The sequence below is a fragment of the Semicossyphus pulcher genome, unplaced genomic scaffold, assembly GCF_022749685.1.
Source record: "Semicossyphus pulcher isolate SPU_LCO1_2020_fin unplaced genomic scaffold, fSemPul1.0.p SCAF_13, whole genome shotgun sequence".
Lineage (NCBI taxonomy): Eukaryota > Metazoa > Chordata > Actinopteri > Labriformes > Labridae > Semicossyphus > Semicossyphus pulcher.
The window spans coordinates 14,727,877-14,745,196 of record NW_027211637.1 but is presented as its reverse complement, the minus strand read 5'-3'; the positions used below and the strand labels follow the sequence as shown (position 1 = coordinate 14,745,196).

Below are 17,320 nucleotides of genomic sequence, written 5' to 3'. Positions count from 1 at the left end.
GGTCATTGTCTCTCGACCTTCCTCTCCATTTGCAATTCCAATGAGTAATGCTTGTTTATTCTCTGAGGAAGAGCTCCAGAGCTGCCTGTTTCACCAATTTGAATGTGACACGGAGCTTTAAGCTGCACAGCAATTGCCTTGTCAAAGTGTTGTTTATTTCCATGTGGGTGCTTGGATCTTTAGCACAGCATTTCCTCTGATGCTCCAACATCTCTGGTCTAAACGTTCAGTCACTCCTGGATGTAAACTATGATTGTAATAAAAATCGGGTCCATAAAATGTGTCAATATGTCCCTCTCGATTCACTTCTTTTTTAACATATATATACACATTGTTTTATAAACAGAATTATAAGGTGATATTCTGTTTTGATTGTCCTCAGCTTCACGAGAGCAGCTATGATGCAGGAAAAGCTCTCCAGCGTCTGGTGAAGAAGCCTGTTCCTAAACTGATAGAGAAGTGCTGGTCTGAAGATGAAGTGGTAAGCCAACCATACCTTTAATATGGAAACCTATATATATAGTTATTGTGCTGAAAAGAATAGTAGTTTGCGCAACAAGAATGTCTATTTATTTTGCTATGTGACATTATACTTTAGTTTTCTTGACGTGTCTGTCTGGTGTGGAAAGCTGCTGCCTGTCAGAGCCTGATTTGTGTCTTTAGAGGGAGCTATTGAGAGAGTTAAAACAAGCCTCTTGGCCCCGTCTCACAAGACATCAGTTAAAAAAAAACTTGCCAGTTTCCAGCTCCTCCAAGGCCCAAGAGCAGCTGCATCCTGTTTATCAGCCACAGAATAAATCTTTAGCATGGAAGTCTGGAAAGGGAAAAAGATTGAGGGCTGGTAATGTTAGCCTCCATTTGAATTTAGATGTGAGTTTCAGTGCAGCTGTTGAAGGGCTGGAAGCAGAAAATGGCAGCCCTTCTCCCCCGATCAAACAACCCATCACGAGTGAGGAGGAGGGAAATGAAAGTGCTGGATAACACCATGTCAAAACGACTGAGCGCTGCAGCCTCTGCCTTGATGCTTGATGACACGCTGCAGTAGATGTTTGTACGCCGACTCCTTTTTATAACTGTACAAAAACACAAGCCTCTGCTGCTTAAATTCTTCTGTGTTAGTTTTTCCTCCTCCTGGGTGAACTATTCTTATTTTTTCCACTTTGATATTGTTTGCTAATGCTGAAGCTTGTAGCAGTCTGTTGTTGAGCTTTGAATCCAGCAGCTCCGATCCGGCGGAATTGAACGTCTTGATTTGTGTTGTAATTGAACATGATGGGCAGGGCGCATTTGAATAAAACCAGACCCCGCGGCAGGACCACAGCGAATCACAACAAATTAAGTCAGCCATCCTTTTGTGGAGCAGTTATGAGTTTGCCTTTATTTATGCATGCTTGCTGGGACCGAGCTAAACTGCTGTGCAAAGATGATCAGAGTCAGAGGGAGGGAGCAGGCATGTGGACGGGAGGCTTTTATGCCACTGTGCCGGTTTACCACATACCACTTGTCAAAGGAGCACTGTAGGGGCTCGACAGTAGAAGCTATAACACAATTAAGACTGTGGTTGATCAATTCTGAGAAAAATGTACTAATCCCCTCTGGGATACCCCCAAAAACAAAACTTAAATTCAAACACCCCTTATATTCCAGATTGTCGTGTGATGTGGCTGAAACCTGCATATGGTACCAATCAATAATGGATTTTTTAACCCGTTACAGATGTTGATAAAATGTATAATTTATATAAAAGAATCCCTGTTACTAATTTACCTCAAACTCTATTTCTGTGCAGCAATTTGTTGCCACTTATTCTCAGAGATACACACAAATACAAACTATCTTCATAAGCTAATATTAGCCCCTTTTTTAGCCTTTATGATTCATGAGACAAGCTGTCTAAATTATTTAGCAAATTTATGCACAAACTCAAATAATTCATGACAATGATGCCAAATGCAATGACTTGCGTTAGATTGCATCAGATTAAAACCTTTAGGACTTATGTTGTTTTTTAGAAGCAGTGCGTTCACTTTGAAGACAACATGCTATAATAGTGTTATTACAGTGATAACATTGAATTATGAGCCTGAAATCCTCCGCCCCTGTAATTTATGCTTTCACATGAATCAAAGTAGCTCCATCCCCTCCTTAACGGAGCAGTCTCATCATGTTCAGACAGCATTATGTAAGTGAGGTGGAGGAGCTGTCGGGGAGTCCAGTACACAATGTTATGTTCAGTGCTGGATGTGTTTTGTGTCTGCGGGTGGAGGTGTTCAGGAGAAAGAAACTGTCACTGCTAGTGTCTGCTAGTCTCCAGCCGGCCAAGGACACATCTCCCAGTGATCTGATCACCAGTTGTGCCTTCTCAGCCTTGCAGCCTTGAGGGACAGGTGTAAATGTAACTCCAACCTTGACGCAGTCACAGAAATCAGCCCCTGCTGCTCTTTATTTATTTATCAGCCTCTTCCTCCTCCTCTTCCTCTCCCTTCTCCATCTCATCCCCTCCAGTCGCAGCTTCATTATTCCTTCCTGCTCTTTTTTTTTTTACCCCAGCCCTGCATTCTTTCAGAGACGTGAATAAAAGTGACAGTGGGGGCCGCTGGAGTGACAGAATCAGCCTGTCTGCAGGGTCACTTGTCACCTTCCCCTCCCCCCTTTGACTTCTTTTGGCCCCCCCGACCCAAGTCAGCTCTCTTCTCTGTGCCTGCAGCTGCTGCCACATGGTGCATAATCCCATCTCAACTCTTTAACTCCACAAAAATATTTATAATTTCTCCCCACACACATCCCACTGAAGGATAACACCACTGCCGTCACCATTTATAAGCTGTTTCATTACTGCGGTGAAGGGAATGACAACATCGCACAGCAGAGTGTTTTATTTTTCATTTTATTATCTTGTTGTTGGAACATAAAATAGTTTTACTTTAGCAAGATTTGTAAGAGTCAAAGCGTAAACAGTCTCTGAGATTTTTAGAAACCTTTCATAAATATAAGATATGAACTGAATTAAATATACAACCATACATATTTCAACACAAACATGTAACCGCTTTGTAGCTGTTGTGTACTCAAGCGGGCTGTTGGGTGAATACTTCTGAAATGACTGTTATTATGGGCGGCTGAAACTTTTCAGACAGTCAGACGTGTAATAGCCCTCTGCTTTTTCTAACTGAAAGAGGCAAACCCACTACAGCACCGCTTTATGTGTTTTATTACAAGCCAGATCAATGCTCCCTGCCCACACGCAACTCTCTTCACATCCTTTCGATTGTGCAATAGTCTCGTTGGAAAAAACAAACTCTTTTAAACCAGAGACAAAAAGTACTTTAATAGAAAGCATGCAGGTTATTTCTCTCTGTTGGCATTAAAAATTCTCTACTGATATCATAATAATAAATAGTGTTATTACACGGCAGTGTTAAATTCTTGATTCTGATTGGTTAATCACAACATTCCGAGGTCTGCTATTTCTCGATAGCAGACCGTTGTTATGAAGAACAGACCGTTACTAGGGATGCAGCTCTAATCACACAATCCGGGGGACTAACTGTTATCATATCAATCCGCTGAAAGAGGTCCGGTAAATTTGACCCTGTGGGGCTTCCATTCTGCGATAACAACCTGCTCACTACACATTATCATTTACATAATGTCGAATCCCCAACCTTTATTTAAACTTTTATTAAAAACTCTGGATATTCATGACTTCAGAACTGCAGTTTTTTATATACAGTTATTATACAACAAGCCTCATCATTGGTTTCTTTTTTCAAAATAAAGATTGTTCTAAAACATGTATTAACTATCACAGAATTAATAAAAATAAAGAGGATATGACCACAAAATGCAACATTTCTACGGAGCTACTTCTTTTTATTCATACCCATTTATTTACAACAAAGAGGTTATATGTCCTCAGATGCAGGACTGTTTGCCTCCATTAATCTCAGGACTGATTTAATTCCTAGAGTTATTGATTGAGATACTCTGTGTCAAAATAAAATCCAAAGCTAACTCTGAGCTACATCATCTGGATTCCTTTCCACCTTCTACCTGCAGACATGCTGAAGGTCATCAAAAGACTCTTCCACTCAAACTTGACATATTAAAATTGTCTCCTCACATGCAGCTCCTGTCACTCCTCATTGTAAGTGAGTGTTGCTAATAATGCCTCGGCCAACAGGAGGTGCCACATAAACAATCAGAAGCAGCAGCCGCCGTGCTGCGTGTCACCGTGTCAGAGACAGGGAGGCTGATCTATGACTGCTGTGGGGCGGCAGGTCTATTCCTCCGCCAGCTGCACTGTGCCGCTTCTTATCTCCGGCTGTGTCTTCAGCTGATGGATGACTAGAGCGGGCCGCCGACAGCACTGAGGAGGGAGAGGGGAGGGAGGGTAGGATAAAAGAGAGGAGAGAGTAGCGGCCCCCCAGTGGTTGAACACAAACCTACAGACCTGAGACACGCTGCCCAAAAACACAACACGCCTCCTGCTTCTCCTGCTGCAGGCGGAAGATTATTTTAGAGTCAGACGAGCTGCTTTACATCGTCTGCAGAGGGAGCTCTGTCTGCTCCACCGCAGATTTAGTGTCAACAGTTCGTTTTATCACCATCATGGTACAGTGCCAGCAATGCTTTTTAGGGTTGTTTAGTAACTAAATAGCAGGCAGGATGGGCGTGTGCTGGAATTTCCTGTCACCTTTTGTGTCAGAACAAGCCAAAGGAAGCAGAGGACGTTACTTTGCCTGCTAAAAGTTGGCAGAATATCTCGGTTTGTTGTTGGTTAACAACAAAAACAGTACTTTTGGTTCTTAAGAAAAGGTTTTAAGCTACAGAAAAGTGTTTTAAGGGTTCTTTTGAATTGATGTTGAATAAACATCTTCATAAGTTTCAGCAAATCTAAAAACAGACGTTTGGTGTCAGTGCAGAGAGGATGTGGTTAGTCTAGTGTCTGTCATTGCGGTCTGCCCCTCTCTTCTTCAAGCGTGTTGTGATTTCCTCTCTGCACACCATGGCCAGTCTTTTTACAGTCTGATGTTTCATGACAGACAGTTGTGTTGTTAGCCTTTGGTTTTCGGCTAGCCGGCTGACTGTCCTCGGCCCTCTGGGTTTGTACACAGCAGGCTTTGAAAGGTCAGCTTTTAACAACGAGTCAACTATAATGACTCCATATTGAGTGAGGGAGGCTTTGTTTGCTGTTGGCCGGTCTTGCGTCAGTGTTTTCATGGAATGACATTTAGCGGGAATTATGTTTGAATGTGCGAGCCAGCGCTCTGTTTGTCATCATGATACCATCTTTGTGCATATGTCTGCATTATCTTAACCAGTTTTACAACTCCCAACAATCATCTCTCAAGCAGGAAGTGCGCACGCACAACAATGGCCTATTGAATCATTTTTCTCCTTCTCCTCCTCCTTTTATATGTCTCATTGCAGCCTCACAATAGCGCTCTGTTTGCCTCTGAGGGGAAACTCTGGGCGGGTTTAAAAAGCGCCAGCTCTCTGGAACACACTCAGAGAGAGAAGCCTGTTGTTTCTGCACAGCGGATGGCCATTTGGTAGCGCTTCCACCCAGCTAGTTTCCCCCCTCCTCCTCCTTTTGCTCGCTCGCTCGCTCGTTGGGCTCTCTCCGCCCCTCCTCTGCCGCTGTGTCGCCTAGCAACGCAGGGCTGGAGCAATAGGAGCAGGGGCAGAGCGATTCAGGGAGCAGATTGGCGGATGATTTATTAGCTGGGCTGGAGAGCAGTGAGCCCAGGCAGCTGAAATGGAGCCTTAAACTGGAGCCGACGTGTAGAGAGGGAGGAGGAGGAGGGAGCCAGCGAGAGAAAGAAAACGGAAGGGAGGAGGGAGCGTGCAGCACACAGCTCCTCTATGGAGACGGACAGACAGGCTGTGTAAATAGTACAGTTGGGGAACATAATTAAGGTGACATAATTAGGACAGACGCACAGGCTGCACAGGCAGGTTGAATTGTCGAGTTGTCCTACAATCACTGCGAGGCTGGAAATCTCAATCCTCGCTCTTCTCCTGTACGGTGTCGAACTTAATTCATCCAGCAGAATCCCTCGCAGTCTTGTTCATCATCATTGATATTTATCCTGACTAATCCTGCTTTGGGTCAGTAATAAATTAATTGTGCATCATTTTTCCCTACTAACATTTTGTAACTCAGTATCCTCAATGAATATTTCCCATAGTTTTGTCATCGCGTGTCAAACACGCCATGTAACGCTGATCCTCTGAATCTGTGGTGTTCCTCTGGTTTTGTGTCGCTCTGTGAAAGTTTGACTGACAGTCCAAATGGTAATCTGCTCTTAACCCCTCGAGTGGTTGGAGATGGGTGTCGGATGTGGGGGAGCGCTTGTGTTGGAGACGGCTCCATCTACTGGCTAATCAGCCGCTACACCTTCAGTGTGATTAATGCAAATTAACTGCTGTCTCATGCCACTGATGGGACGGGATATTCTGTTCAGCTGTCGGCTCGTTCACGGTTAGCTTTTGATCTGTGTTGATTATTTAGACTGGTGTAACTAAGACTTATACTTCAGACATTTTGTTCCCCACAGTTAAACTCTTAAACTTTTGAGTTTGTCTCCATAATACAGCTAAACACAGTCATTCATCTCTTCTGTTGAGATCGCTCTGTCTTTCCCGTCTGTAATTCCCCCTCTTAAAGGCCTGTTGTGTTTTGCAGCTGGCTGCTTTACTTCAGTAAGTTTGGCCTTTGTTCCCCACCAAAGCTGGGTATGTAAACAAACTGTGGTTACATAATGTTCTGTACATGGCCTGGAAAATGAACCCATTACACTTAGGGGAGACTCCATGTCTGGTTTTCCTTTTCACTTGTCTCCTTCCACCATGTCCAAGACCTTTCTCCACACAAATTGTATCAGCCTTCCTCCCCTCGCAAGGCTGGCAGCTAGTAGAGTTTGTGCCTCTGACTGTGCACTCACCCAAAGCTCTGAGTACATTTAAAGGACTGCTGTAGTTTCTTATTCAATGAAATCTCAGCTTGTATTGAAAAACAGTGGCCTGGTTTTCCCTGTGTGGGGGAGAAACATGCATCCTGCTCATGCAGCGTTAGAGGATCGAGATCAGGCTGAGCCGAGCGCCGTGCCAGACACCAACATGAAGCTCAGGACTCCACTCCGGGTTTTCCAGCCTGCTGCGAACCAGAGGCTCTCTTGCAGAAAGATCACATGTAAAGCCTTCCCCTTTGTAGTGGAAGAGCAGAGAGTGACAAGCTATTTCTTGCTTGTAAAAAAACAGGGGGGAAAAGCAGTGTACCGTCTGTGTCGTTGTGGATTTGCCCCTTAATTTTCCCCGTACCTGTGGCTGGATGTAGAGATTTGTGCCGTGCTCCCTGAGGACTTTTCCCCGCTTTTTGCTGGAGTTACTTTGGGGGAAACGGTTGGCTGAGATCACTGAGGAACGGGGCTCGCCTCTGGAACAAGAAAGTAAATCTGTTGGTTGTCTGCTCCGCTGGTTATGAATGTTTTCTGCCTCCGCTTTTTATGGCTCGCGGTCGGTGGCTCTTAAAGGAGAAGAAATACGATTAGGTTGTTCAGATTTTTGCTGTTTGTTTGTTTCTGATGTTTTTGTGCTCAGGCAGGGGAGGTCGCATGTGCACATATAGTTTTCATGTCAGATTAAATCGATTGTTATGAAGTAGTAATTTCTGTCATGATGCTGTTAAACTCCTTTCACTCGTGTAAGGTTATATTTAATGATTTTACATTCTGACATGTTTTCTGTGCTTTTAAAACAACCTAAATGTCCAGACAGAAATAGTAACTGTCCACCATGCACAGTGAGGCAATTTTGAAGTTCAGGTTATTACAGAACTTTTTACTTGTATTCTTAACAATAACACTCAAACTATTGTGTATATTATGAAGAAATTACATTCTTCTAACTGTGTTTATGAGGACATAAAAAGAGGAGCTTAATCTCAGCGTCGCTCCCTGCCTCACTTGTCATTTCCTCTCTCGTTTTGCCCTGAAATGGCTGTGTTTTCTCCCGAGTTTAAACGGCTACAGAGGTTTCTAGATACACACGAAACCTCTCCGACCACAGACAGGCGAAATGAAAACAATGTTTTTTGTCGTGGTGCTTGCCTGTTACTTTATGCGGTCGCAGTTTAGCTGACTTCACAGATAGTAACTGCGTTTCTTTTTTCTCTCTCTCTCTCTCTTTCTTTTCCTCTGTGAAAAATTGCAGAAGCGCTTCATTAAAGGGTTGAGACAGTTTGGCAAAAACTTCTTCAGGATCCGGAAAGAGCTGCTGCCCAACAAAGAAACGGTAAGATGATTTATTGAGAACTTTTTCTACGTGTTGTTTGTTTTACTGCACTGTAACATATAAAAGGAGGTACATGTGGTTTGCTTGTAATTAATGGAAAGCTTGAGCAGTAAACCTTTTAGTGTGATATTTTAAGCAGGGCTCCTTTTAAACAGAGGCCTTATTGATTAAAAGTTATTGCTGCTGCAGTATTGTCAGACTTAACCTCATGCTGTAAACACATGTTAAAGCTGGGAAAAGAAAGGGATAAACAAACTTTATAGGCAGCCATTGAGACCTTACAAGTGACACGCTAAACAATAATTAGCACCCTCTGTTAGCAACCAGTAAACATGTTGTGCAAATGTGACGTGAGCCACTGTGTTTATAGCACATCTCCCATCTGAAGCCTGTCTGTGGCCGCACTGGACTTTATTTTAAACATATTTTCACAAACTTTCACTATAAAGTGCAGCATTATGGGCTCCACTTGGATTAGCAAGCAAGTTAAGATGGAAGCTTTAAGCGTGTTAATAGTTGTTCTGTTTAAGGACACAAATTATATTATACTGCAGAGCTTTGTGCTTTATTTCAATGGGCCAATCATTTATATTTTATCACATACATTACAGATATTTTCACACTTTTAAAGAACACAAATCTTTTTGTGTGTTTCTTTCTAAACTGAAAAATGTAGCTGCCTTTGTTTGCTAAAATCACTGGTGCCATAAAAACCTTGAAAATATTGATAACTTAGATTTAGTTGCTGTCGAGTTTCCATCAGTCCTTGTTCTCCATTTTAAAGTGAAAGTCGGATCCAAATTAGTACTTTGAATTTGGCTGAACTGTGCTCACTTCTTTTTATATTCACTCTTTGGATTATTGTGCCTTTTAATATTTTAAGGATTATATTAAACTGTCTGCTCTTCTTGAATAACTTTAGTTTTATGGTTTTTCAATCACATGCAAAACCTTCGGTTGAAGGAGACAAAGTGATTTAATATCCATCAGGCTTCAAGGAGCTCTGGTAGTTTATGTTCAGGTTCCTCTTGTCAGTTTCCCTCCTGTGTGTGGGTGTTATTGTGCGCACGCCCCAGCACTAATGTGACTTGTATTGTTGGACGAACCCAGGCCTAACAATCATTAACTTTATTAAGATATGATCATTAATCATAGCGAGCACATACACTTTGTGTTTGTCCTCTTAGGGCTGACTCACATCATTTAACAGAAGTTTATCATTCATCTGCACGAGGAAAACTCTTTCAAAAGTACTTCAATTTTCTTTCAACTATAATCAGCACTAAAGGGGAGCATGCTCGACGTGTACACATTGACTCAAAGTCCTTCACACCTTTGACTTACCGTCAGAAAATCCTCAGATATGCATTTAGCTTCATGAAGCAGAGCAGACTTTCTGTGAGGCTGCTCCTGCTGGAAGTTTGCCCGCACAGCGCTGACACAGACATCAAAGGGAAATCAGAGGTGTTTGTCATACTCCTCAACACTTAATTTGCTTGTCTGCTCTGAGCTAAGGATATGTCAGCTCGCCTTCTTAAGCACCAAACCCCCCCCAACACACACACACACACATCATGTAATATTTTTACTCAAGAACTCCTTAGTGTCACCTCCTTTGTGCTACATTTTTTATGCCTTAAAACCAATTTGAACCTCTTGAATAAGAGATTAAAGTGTATGAATGCAGTTTCCGCACAGAGGTTCCTTCAATTATTTTTACTGGTTTTGAAATATACGAGTAGTCCAGTTGATTGGCTATAAAGGAGGTATTAATGTAATTCAACCTGGAGGGGGAGTCTACTTGGCAGGAGAGGTAATAGACCTCCTCCAGGATCCAGGCCTGCCACCACCACAGAGCAGAGACGGATTAATTTTTCCCCTGCAAATGGAAAATAAACTGCCCTTTAAACATATGAAAAGAGGAGAAAATGACTCGGAGAGCAAGGGGAGGGTAGCAGCGAGCAGAGAATGTTAGTGTTAGCTTGATAAAGACACTGAAAGCTGGGGTTGTCGCACAGGACAAAAAAAAACCTCTGTGCTTATTATTGAACTTGCTTTTGTGCTGTAGGAATGGTCTGAGTGAGTGCTTGTCAATATCGGAGGAACGCTCGGTTTATTTTTTACCTGCTTATTCATAAATCCTCTCTCTGCAACATGAGCACAACAATGTCTGGAGATATTTTAGGAGTTTAAGGACGGTCACAGGCGCATGTTTCAGTTATTCCCCTAATAAACAAGCAAGCTGCAAACATGAGGGTGTTTGTACCCTAAGACTTGGCCGGACTCCCGTCGTTCAGCGCGGAGTGTATAATGTAAAGGCTCTGATATCAAGAGGCCCAATACATTGTGTCTGCCCCTCACTCTTCCTCCCGCTAGCCCCCATTAGCCGCGCTGCCCCTGAAGCGCCAGCGAGGCTCGAATAGCCAGTGCCAAGGGTAAGCACCCAGCGCTGTGTAAACACAACCAGGCCTGACTAGCACTCAGGAATGTTTTATATAATGTCACATAAAGGCCCAGAGGGGGGAGTGGGTGTGTCATCTGACCGTCTGCAACTGCCTTTGCTGCCACCATTTCCTTCACTCCAGAGAGGACGTCATGGAATCTCAGCTTCCAGTGTTTAAACAAGTAAATCTGCTGAAATGGCAGATCACAGATAACTCTGCCCCTGATATTTTCTGTGGAGGAGTTTTTCACAAAAATAAATGTGCTTTGAGGGGAAACAACAGGCGGTGTTTGCTGAGCAGATTCGCATCGGCCACAGCTCTCTTTGCCGATCAGCCAAACAGAAATTTAGAGTCGAAAATGAGATCAAATTAGAAAGTTTGACCTAAATCCGCGCATGACTGAGCCCCAACCGTTTCACTGGTGGAGGAGAGCACAGCAGTGAGCATGCAAATTAAATGTTGTTCAGTTATTAATGTGCAAATAAGGACATCTTAACACAACTGGCCTGCAGCTATTTCAGGGACGAGTTTTTTTAGTGTTCAGGCGCTCGTTTCCTTTTCACGTTTAAATAAGAAAACTCCAAAATTAATTCATAAAAAGATATAAGACTTATTTCTTAATATCCTATTGAAGTGATTATAAATTGAATAAAAACTGATTTATTTGCCAGATAGTCACATATAAGTGTATTATGTGTTTATACATTGTAAAAATGTGTCACAAGAACACAGGCAAACCATCTATTAAGTCGATGAAGCACCGTGAAGCAATTAACAAGCATAGAACAAAAGCTGCGAGTATGTGTGTTTATTAGTTCACTTTTTCCTCAAGGCTCCGATCCTGCTTCCTGTTTTTATTCTCTTATGACTGCTCGCCTTTATCAAGTGTTTAAATATTCAAGTTCATACAGTATAACACTCAGAGTTAGAATAAGCAGACACGGTGAACTAATTGTATTTTTGTTGTTTGTAAAAACCATGTGAAGAATTAAGATGTTACGCATTTTAAAAAGAAGTGCTTGGACATAAATTCTGCTGTCACAGTCTTCTAGTTCTCCAGCCGCACACCCTGTAAACACACAGGGCTGAAGAAAGAGAATAAAACTGATTCATGCAGACATTTTCTGCTGCTGGTTCCTGTGTTGTTTTGGCACGGAGGTGGAAATGACAGAAAGGTGCAGTGGCAGTGTGGTAGCAAAGCTAACACAGGTGAAGCCACAGTGTGTACTTGGCTCGTGTTAACGTCACAAGTCAAACAAATGACCTCAGATGATTCCAGCAGCTGAGCAAGTAGCAGCAATCATTTTAACAGAACTATAACTCACACTGTTACTTGTGTCTTATTAGCTCGTACTGTCAGTTGATGGAGCAGTTCAGGGCGCAAAGTCAGCGTGACCTCAGAGTTTGTTCTGGCTTTCAGGGCATATGGCAGACCTGAGCGGCACGTCCCATTTTTTAAAATGTGCCGTGTTTCTGTCAGATCATCCAGGAGGAGATGTGTCGAGCGGTTTCCGCAGCATCTTGTTCTCTCGGAGAAAAGAGAGCACTCAGCCCCCCCAGGCCCTGTCATTTACAGGATGGCCGACAGGAGAACCGTGTTCTCGACACAACCTCACAGCAGATGTTTGCCCTGCTACAATCTGTACGAACGTCAAATTGAATTCATTGCCATGTCCTTAGCTCAGCAGCCAGAACCTTGGGGATGACTGTGATTATAAATACGTTGGTTCAAACACTAATTAAACCAGCTACAAACTACAGGGGCCTGGTCCAGTTGGCAGCAGCTGTCAGTAGTGACAGAACAGCTTCCTTGTTTGGTAAATGATATAACTTGTTTAGGCAGTGAAATCGCTGTCGGCTGACGGAAGCTCGAACGCCATATATATTGATGTTCATCCGGCAGACTGCAGGCGATTTATACCGGCTGGCCTAATAGACGGCGCACTGAGAGCCCGAGCTCCCTGTGTAATTGAGTTCTTTGGTGGGCTTCATGTTGTGGTTTTTGGGGGACTAGCTTATCAGCAGAACACGCAGGATCGACCCTCCAGCAGAAAAACAGGCTCTGTTGCCATCCAATCTGCTTTCATTGGGAAAAGCGCTTACAGCAGGAAAAACACGAGTGCTGATTCTTCAGCATGTGCATCCCTGACCTGTGAAAGCAGAGCTTATTCAGTCATTCTCCCGCAGAAAGGCTCAGCGCAGCAGGGAACGGCTGTCTATTTAACCGCCTTTCACTTACTCTCTGCTCCACCAGCCAAGGTCCTTTTACTATTCAGTGGCTTCTGTCTGCTGATGGCATCACTGAGCCGGAGGTCTCTCTTTGCATCTAGTACATGTAGATTATACCTTATATTATATTTGACCCTTGGATGTTTTTTATTCACTTACTCCAAGGTGAATGGTGCAGCTTGTACAATAAGAATAAAATATAAGTCAAAGAGCAACATTGGATTTTTCACATAATTATTTATTTAGGAGAAAAATACCACCATCACTGAAATCTATTTTATACACAAAGGTTAAAGACGACACCACAAATAACATCTGCTACTTTATCACGAAACTGGAAGGTTTCTTTTTATTTAATGTTCCTTAATGTTAATCTATTTATTTTTTATACTTTAATTGGAATGCTTTTATAATACTTCTAATAAATAAACTCTTTTCACCACAGAATATTTTCAGTGACCCTGAAGGCATCACAAAAGTGATCCTGACCTGCTTATCCACACAAACGTTAAAAAGTCCCCCCCCCCCCACAGTTCCAGTCAGCATGAGGATGATAGAGAAGTCAAGCGCCGCTCACTGAAACGTTACCCTGTACAACCTGTCACTGGTGATGAAGAACCCCAAGTCCAAGGGTCGAGCACATACATAATTAAACCTGGTTTGATTTAGCTCGGAGAAATGCATCCCCCCCCTCACCTCGCTGAAATGAATCAGGAAGCAATCCTCCCTCCTCGGGCAGCAGACTGTGTAGGAAGCGAGGAGGAGCGCAGGTTCATGCTGCACTAATGGATGTTTACACAACTCACTATCAGCCACCAGAACCCAGAAATCACATGCTCCCTGCGCGGTCTGCTCTCACGGCTGCGGCTAAACGGCTCAAGTTTTTCAGCAGAGGTTTTTATTTGCAGAGAGATTTTTTAGGGAGGGTTGTGGCCGGATTCAACATTGATTGTCCATTGTTATCCTCTGCTGGCTCTTTATTCCTCCCTCTCTCGGCTCTCCTCCACGCTCGGCCCTCCCCCTCCTCAGCTCTCCCCTGTTCTCTCCTCCTTCCCCTGCTCTTGCCAGTAACGGCCTTAACCGTTTGGCTTCATGTCAAAGCAGGGGCCTTTTGTGGCTCTGTCACAAATCTGCCAGGAAAAACAGAAACCATCTGTTCAGGCCCGGGCCTGAGAGGGGATGAGGGTGTAAATACAAGAGTTTAGCCCTCGCCCTCAGCCCTGCCCGCGCACACGGGACCACCGAGCCCAGCGGAGGAGCCTGCACTCCCCCTCAGCCTCCACATGAACTCCCACCCACAATTATACTGTGGTCCACAGCGGCCTCATGGTTAACCTTATTCAGAATAAATCTTCCAAGCCTAATCATAAGATGTAGTAGAAAAAAATGTATAGTTTAGTATAAGAGCACTACATTTTCTACTATCTAAGAGACTGGTACATTTACCTCTGACTTTTCTTATAGATATAGGTGCACTGGCCCTTTAAGAAATCCTGTTTTATTTGTTGAGGTTTAAATACTGTTGATAAAGAAAAAACGTGTATTCATGTTTTTCAACTATAACTCTATCGAGCACAAGTGATTTATGCAAATTACACTAAATTGAGGAAGAGGGAAAATCTCTGCACGATGGATGAAGATCTGTCCATGTTTCAAAATAGAAATTGCCTCATACTCGTATGTAGACGACCATTTTAAGTGGCAATAACTGGAATGGACGCCCTGAGTGTCGTGATAGGAGCATAAGCCTTTCCTTGTCGGATAATCCACCGGCCAGAAAGCTCCTGCAGATGGAAGCAGTCTAAAAGGCCTTATAATACCGAGCTTATGTTGTCACTATCTCATGTTCTGCGGAGCTGCAGCACACTCCGTACCGCTCTGCAGTGATTTAGTGTACTGAGGGAAAATTATGGTGCACAGGCCAAGGCCAATCTAGATTTCTATTTCAAGTATTTCCATGAACCATTTGAGAGAGAGGCTTGTGGAATTGTTTCTGTTCTTCTCTTCATTTAATGAAGTAAAAGCAACTTTACGAGGACGCCTCGATAAGCACACACAAACCTGCAGCTAAACACAAGTAAATTAATGTTTGAGTGTTGTTTTAGGCAACATGACAAAGTGACTTGGACAGAGTTAAGTAGTCAGGGTAAAGTATTGTATGAATGTGCCTTAAGGCTAACCAAATATAATGTTCAGGCAGACTAAGAGAGGTTATCTGTCAGTCTCCCTTTGACCATAATTTATGGCACAAAGGCTGTCACATACACAGGAAGCCATGTTCATCTTTACCCACAATTCACTCTGTTTTTTGCAGTCAGAATTTTTACTGAAAGCCCAGGTTCAACTCAAAATGTACGCGTACTTTGTTAAGCTGCTTCTTTTGTTTCCCCCTTTCCACTTACATCCGCCGGTCGCGGCTCATCAGTGCACCTGTTAATTCCCATTCAAAAGCACAATGTAATGTTTTCATTAGCCCCTGCCTAATATAATGGTACTTGACACGGTGCAAGTGATGGAGAGGCAGGGTGACCTTTCCTCGTGTCTGCCAAGCTGTTGTTGAGGCCGTGCGGTTGTCAGCCTGCAGCGAGGAGGCAGAGAGGCACTGCTGAGAACAGTCATTAAGCACAGAGCAAAGCCAGCGCTCGGCACCACTCGACACTTTTGATCTGCACATTTCAATTAGATTTCACATCAGGACGCCTGCCTTCCCTCAGTTAGCACCTGCGCCCTTCCTCCCCAACTGGCCGGCTTTTCGCTGAAGAGGGAGGGGCAAAGGAAACGACTCGAAAGTTCTGTTAGCATCCTGAAATAGACGCACACGGAGCACATAAAGCTTTTTTGGTGGTATAATGACCTGCTTTTTCCTCCACTTTACCACGGACAAAAAAATCTTAGAGTTATTTCAAGGACTGTAAATGCTTCAAGCTTTATCTGCCTTTCTTTGTCCAACTGGGTTTTGTGTTTTAAAGGAACCCTACTGGTTTGTCTCTGCTGAGCTTCCACATGTGGAAATGTTCCCAGTCCACCAGATGTGCTCATCTGCTACAGTTTTAGAAGTCTAAAAAACCAAAACAACAAGCTGTGGGTCCTGGGAAAGTTTAACGCTGGAGCGATGCCTTTACCATAACACAGCGCAGCACCTTAATTTACCCTGAAATGTGAGAAGGTTTCATTGAGCTCGAGACACCCTCAGTGAATGTTCCCAGCACTGCTGTGCCTGATAAGAAGGAGTCCTACAGCCACTGGTAGATATGATTTTCCCCTTAGAGCCACATGAAGGGAGATCTTATTAAACGGGCCTAAGCCCACTGAGTTGAGCATTTTCTGCCAATCAGAGCAGCGATTGAGACAGACTTTACTTGTTCTTAATGTCAGATACTCACAAGACTTGTTGGAGCAATAAAGTAGCACACACCGGCCAAATCCTGACCTTTGCTTTCTCACGGCGAAGAACAAGAAACCAACCAGCCTCGAGTAGTTTTCCATCTTATGAGATAAGAAATAAGAATTTAAAGCTGCAGTTACCTTTATGTTTTCATTAAAACCAGACTATTGGCTTTTTTACAAGGTTATTTATTCAGATTGTTTGAGAGAAAAGCTTTTATGGGCCTTTTAAAATCATTTCTTTAAACCCTTTCTTGCCATTGTTTGTTTTGGTTTATTTTTCAGAGCATGTTAAGCCGCTGCTGAAAAGCTGTTAATGCATTTAGAGAGCAATGCTCTGACTAATTTATGTCAAGTTTCTCAGCTGAAGCGGAGAAGGAAAAACAATCGATAGCCATTAAAGTCTGGGAGCTTTGTTGAACAGCAGTTTAACAGACCTCAAACAGTATATGTGTGCCCTCTGGGCTTTAAAGATTACAGGTGACTTACGGCTCGCCCAACAATCACACCACACCTTCGTGAATTTGTTATAAGGCCAGCAGAGGACCAATAACAAGTGAGAGTTCACGGCGAGGAGAAAAAGGCCAAAGCCCCAAAGAAAACTACATAATTGTCCCTGACTCCAGCCGCCAATTTCCAAGGCTTGTGTGTTATGAGTGCGTGGCCGGAAAGCAGCAGTTAATATGCACAGGCTGCCTCAGCAAAGTGCTTTCTGATCCATGATTGCATGTGTTAATGTTTCAGTTGGGTATTGATTTCCTGGCGGCCTTTTGTACAGTGGATTTATCCGCCTCGCTCGCTGGCAAGAGCGCCCCTCCGAATGTTTGATTAAAGTTCAATTGACTCTTCCAGTGAAGGGGCGAGGAGCCATTTCACTCCCTATTTGTAGCGCCAAAGCTCTGCCTGACATGTTCTTTTGTTCCCATTCACGCTCCTGCCACCCAGGCAGCCACCAATGCACTGAT

General features: G+C 43.4%; 1 protein-coding gene across 1 annotated transcript in view; it reads left to right on the top strand.

Annotated features, from left to right (window-relative positions):
- The window catches only part of rerea (arginine-glutamic acid dipeptide (RE) repeats a), an 87,636-nt gene that overhangs the window by 61,356 nt on the left and 8,960 nt on the right, over nt 1–17,320 (top strand). Inside the window, exons 10-11 of the mRNA XM_069659684.1 lie at nt 383–481; nt 8,218–8,298. Coding sequence (XP_069515785.1) covers nt 383–481; nt 8,218–8,298 — 180 coding nt within the window. The remainder of the gene's footprint in view (nt 1–382; nt 482–8,217; nt 8,299–17,320) is intronic.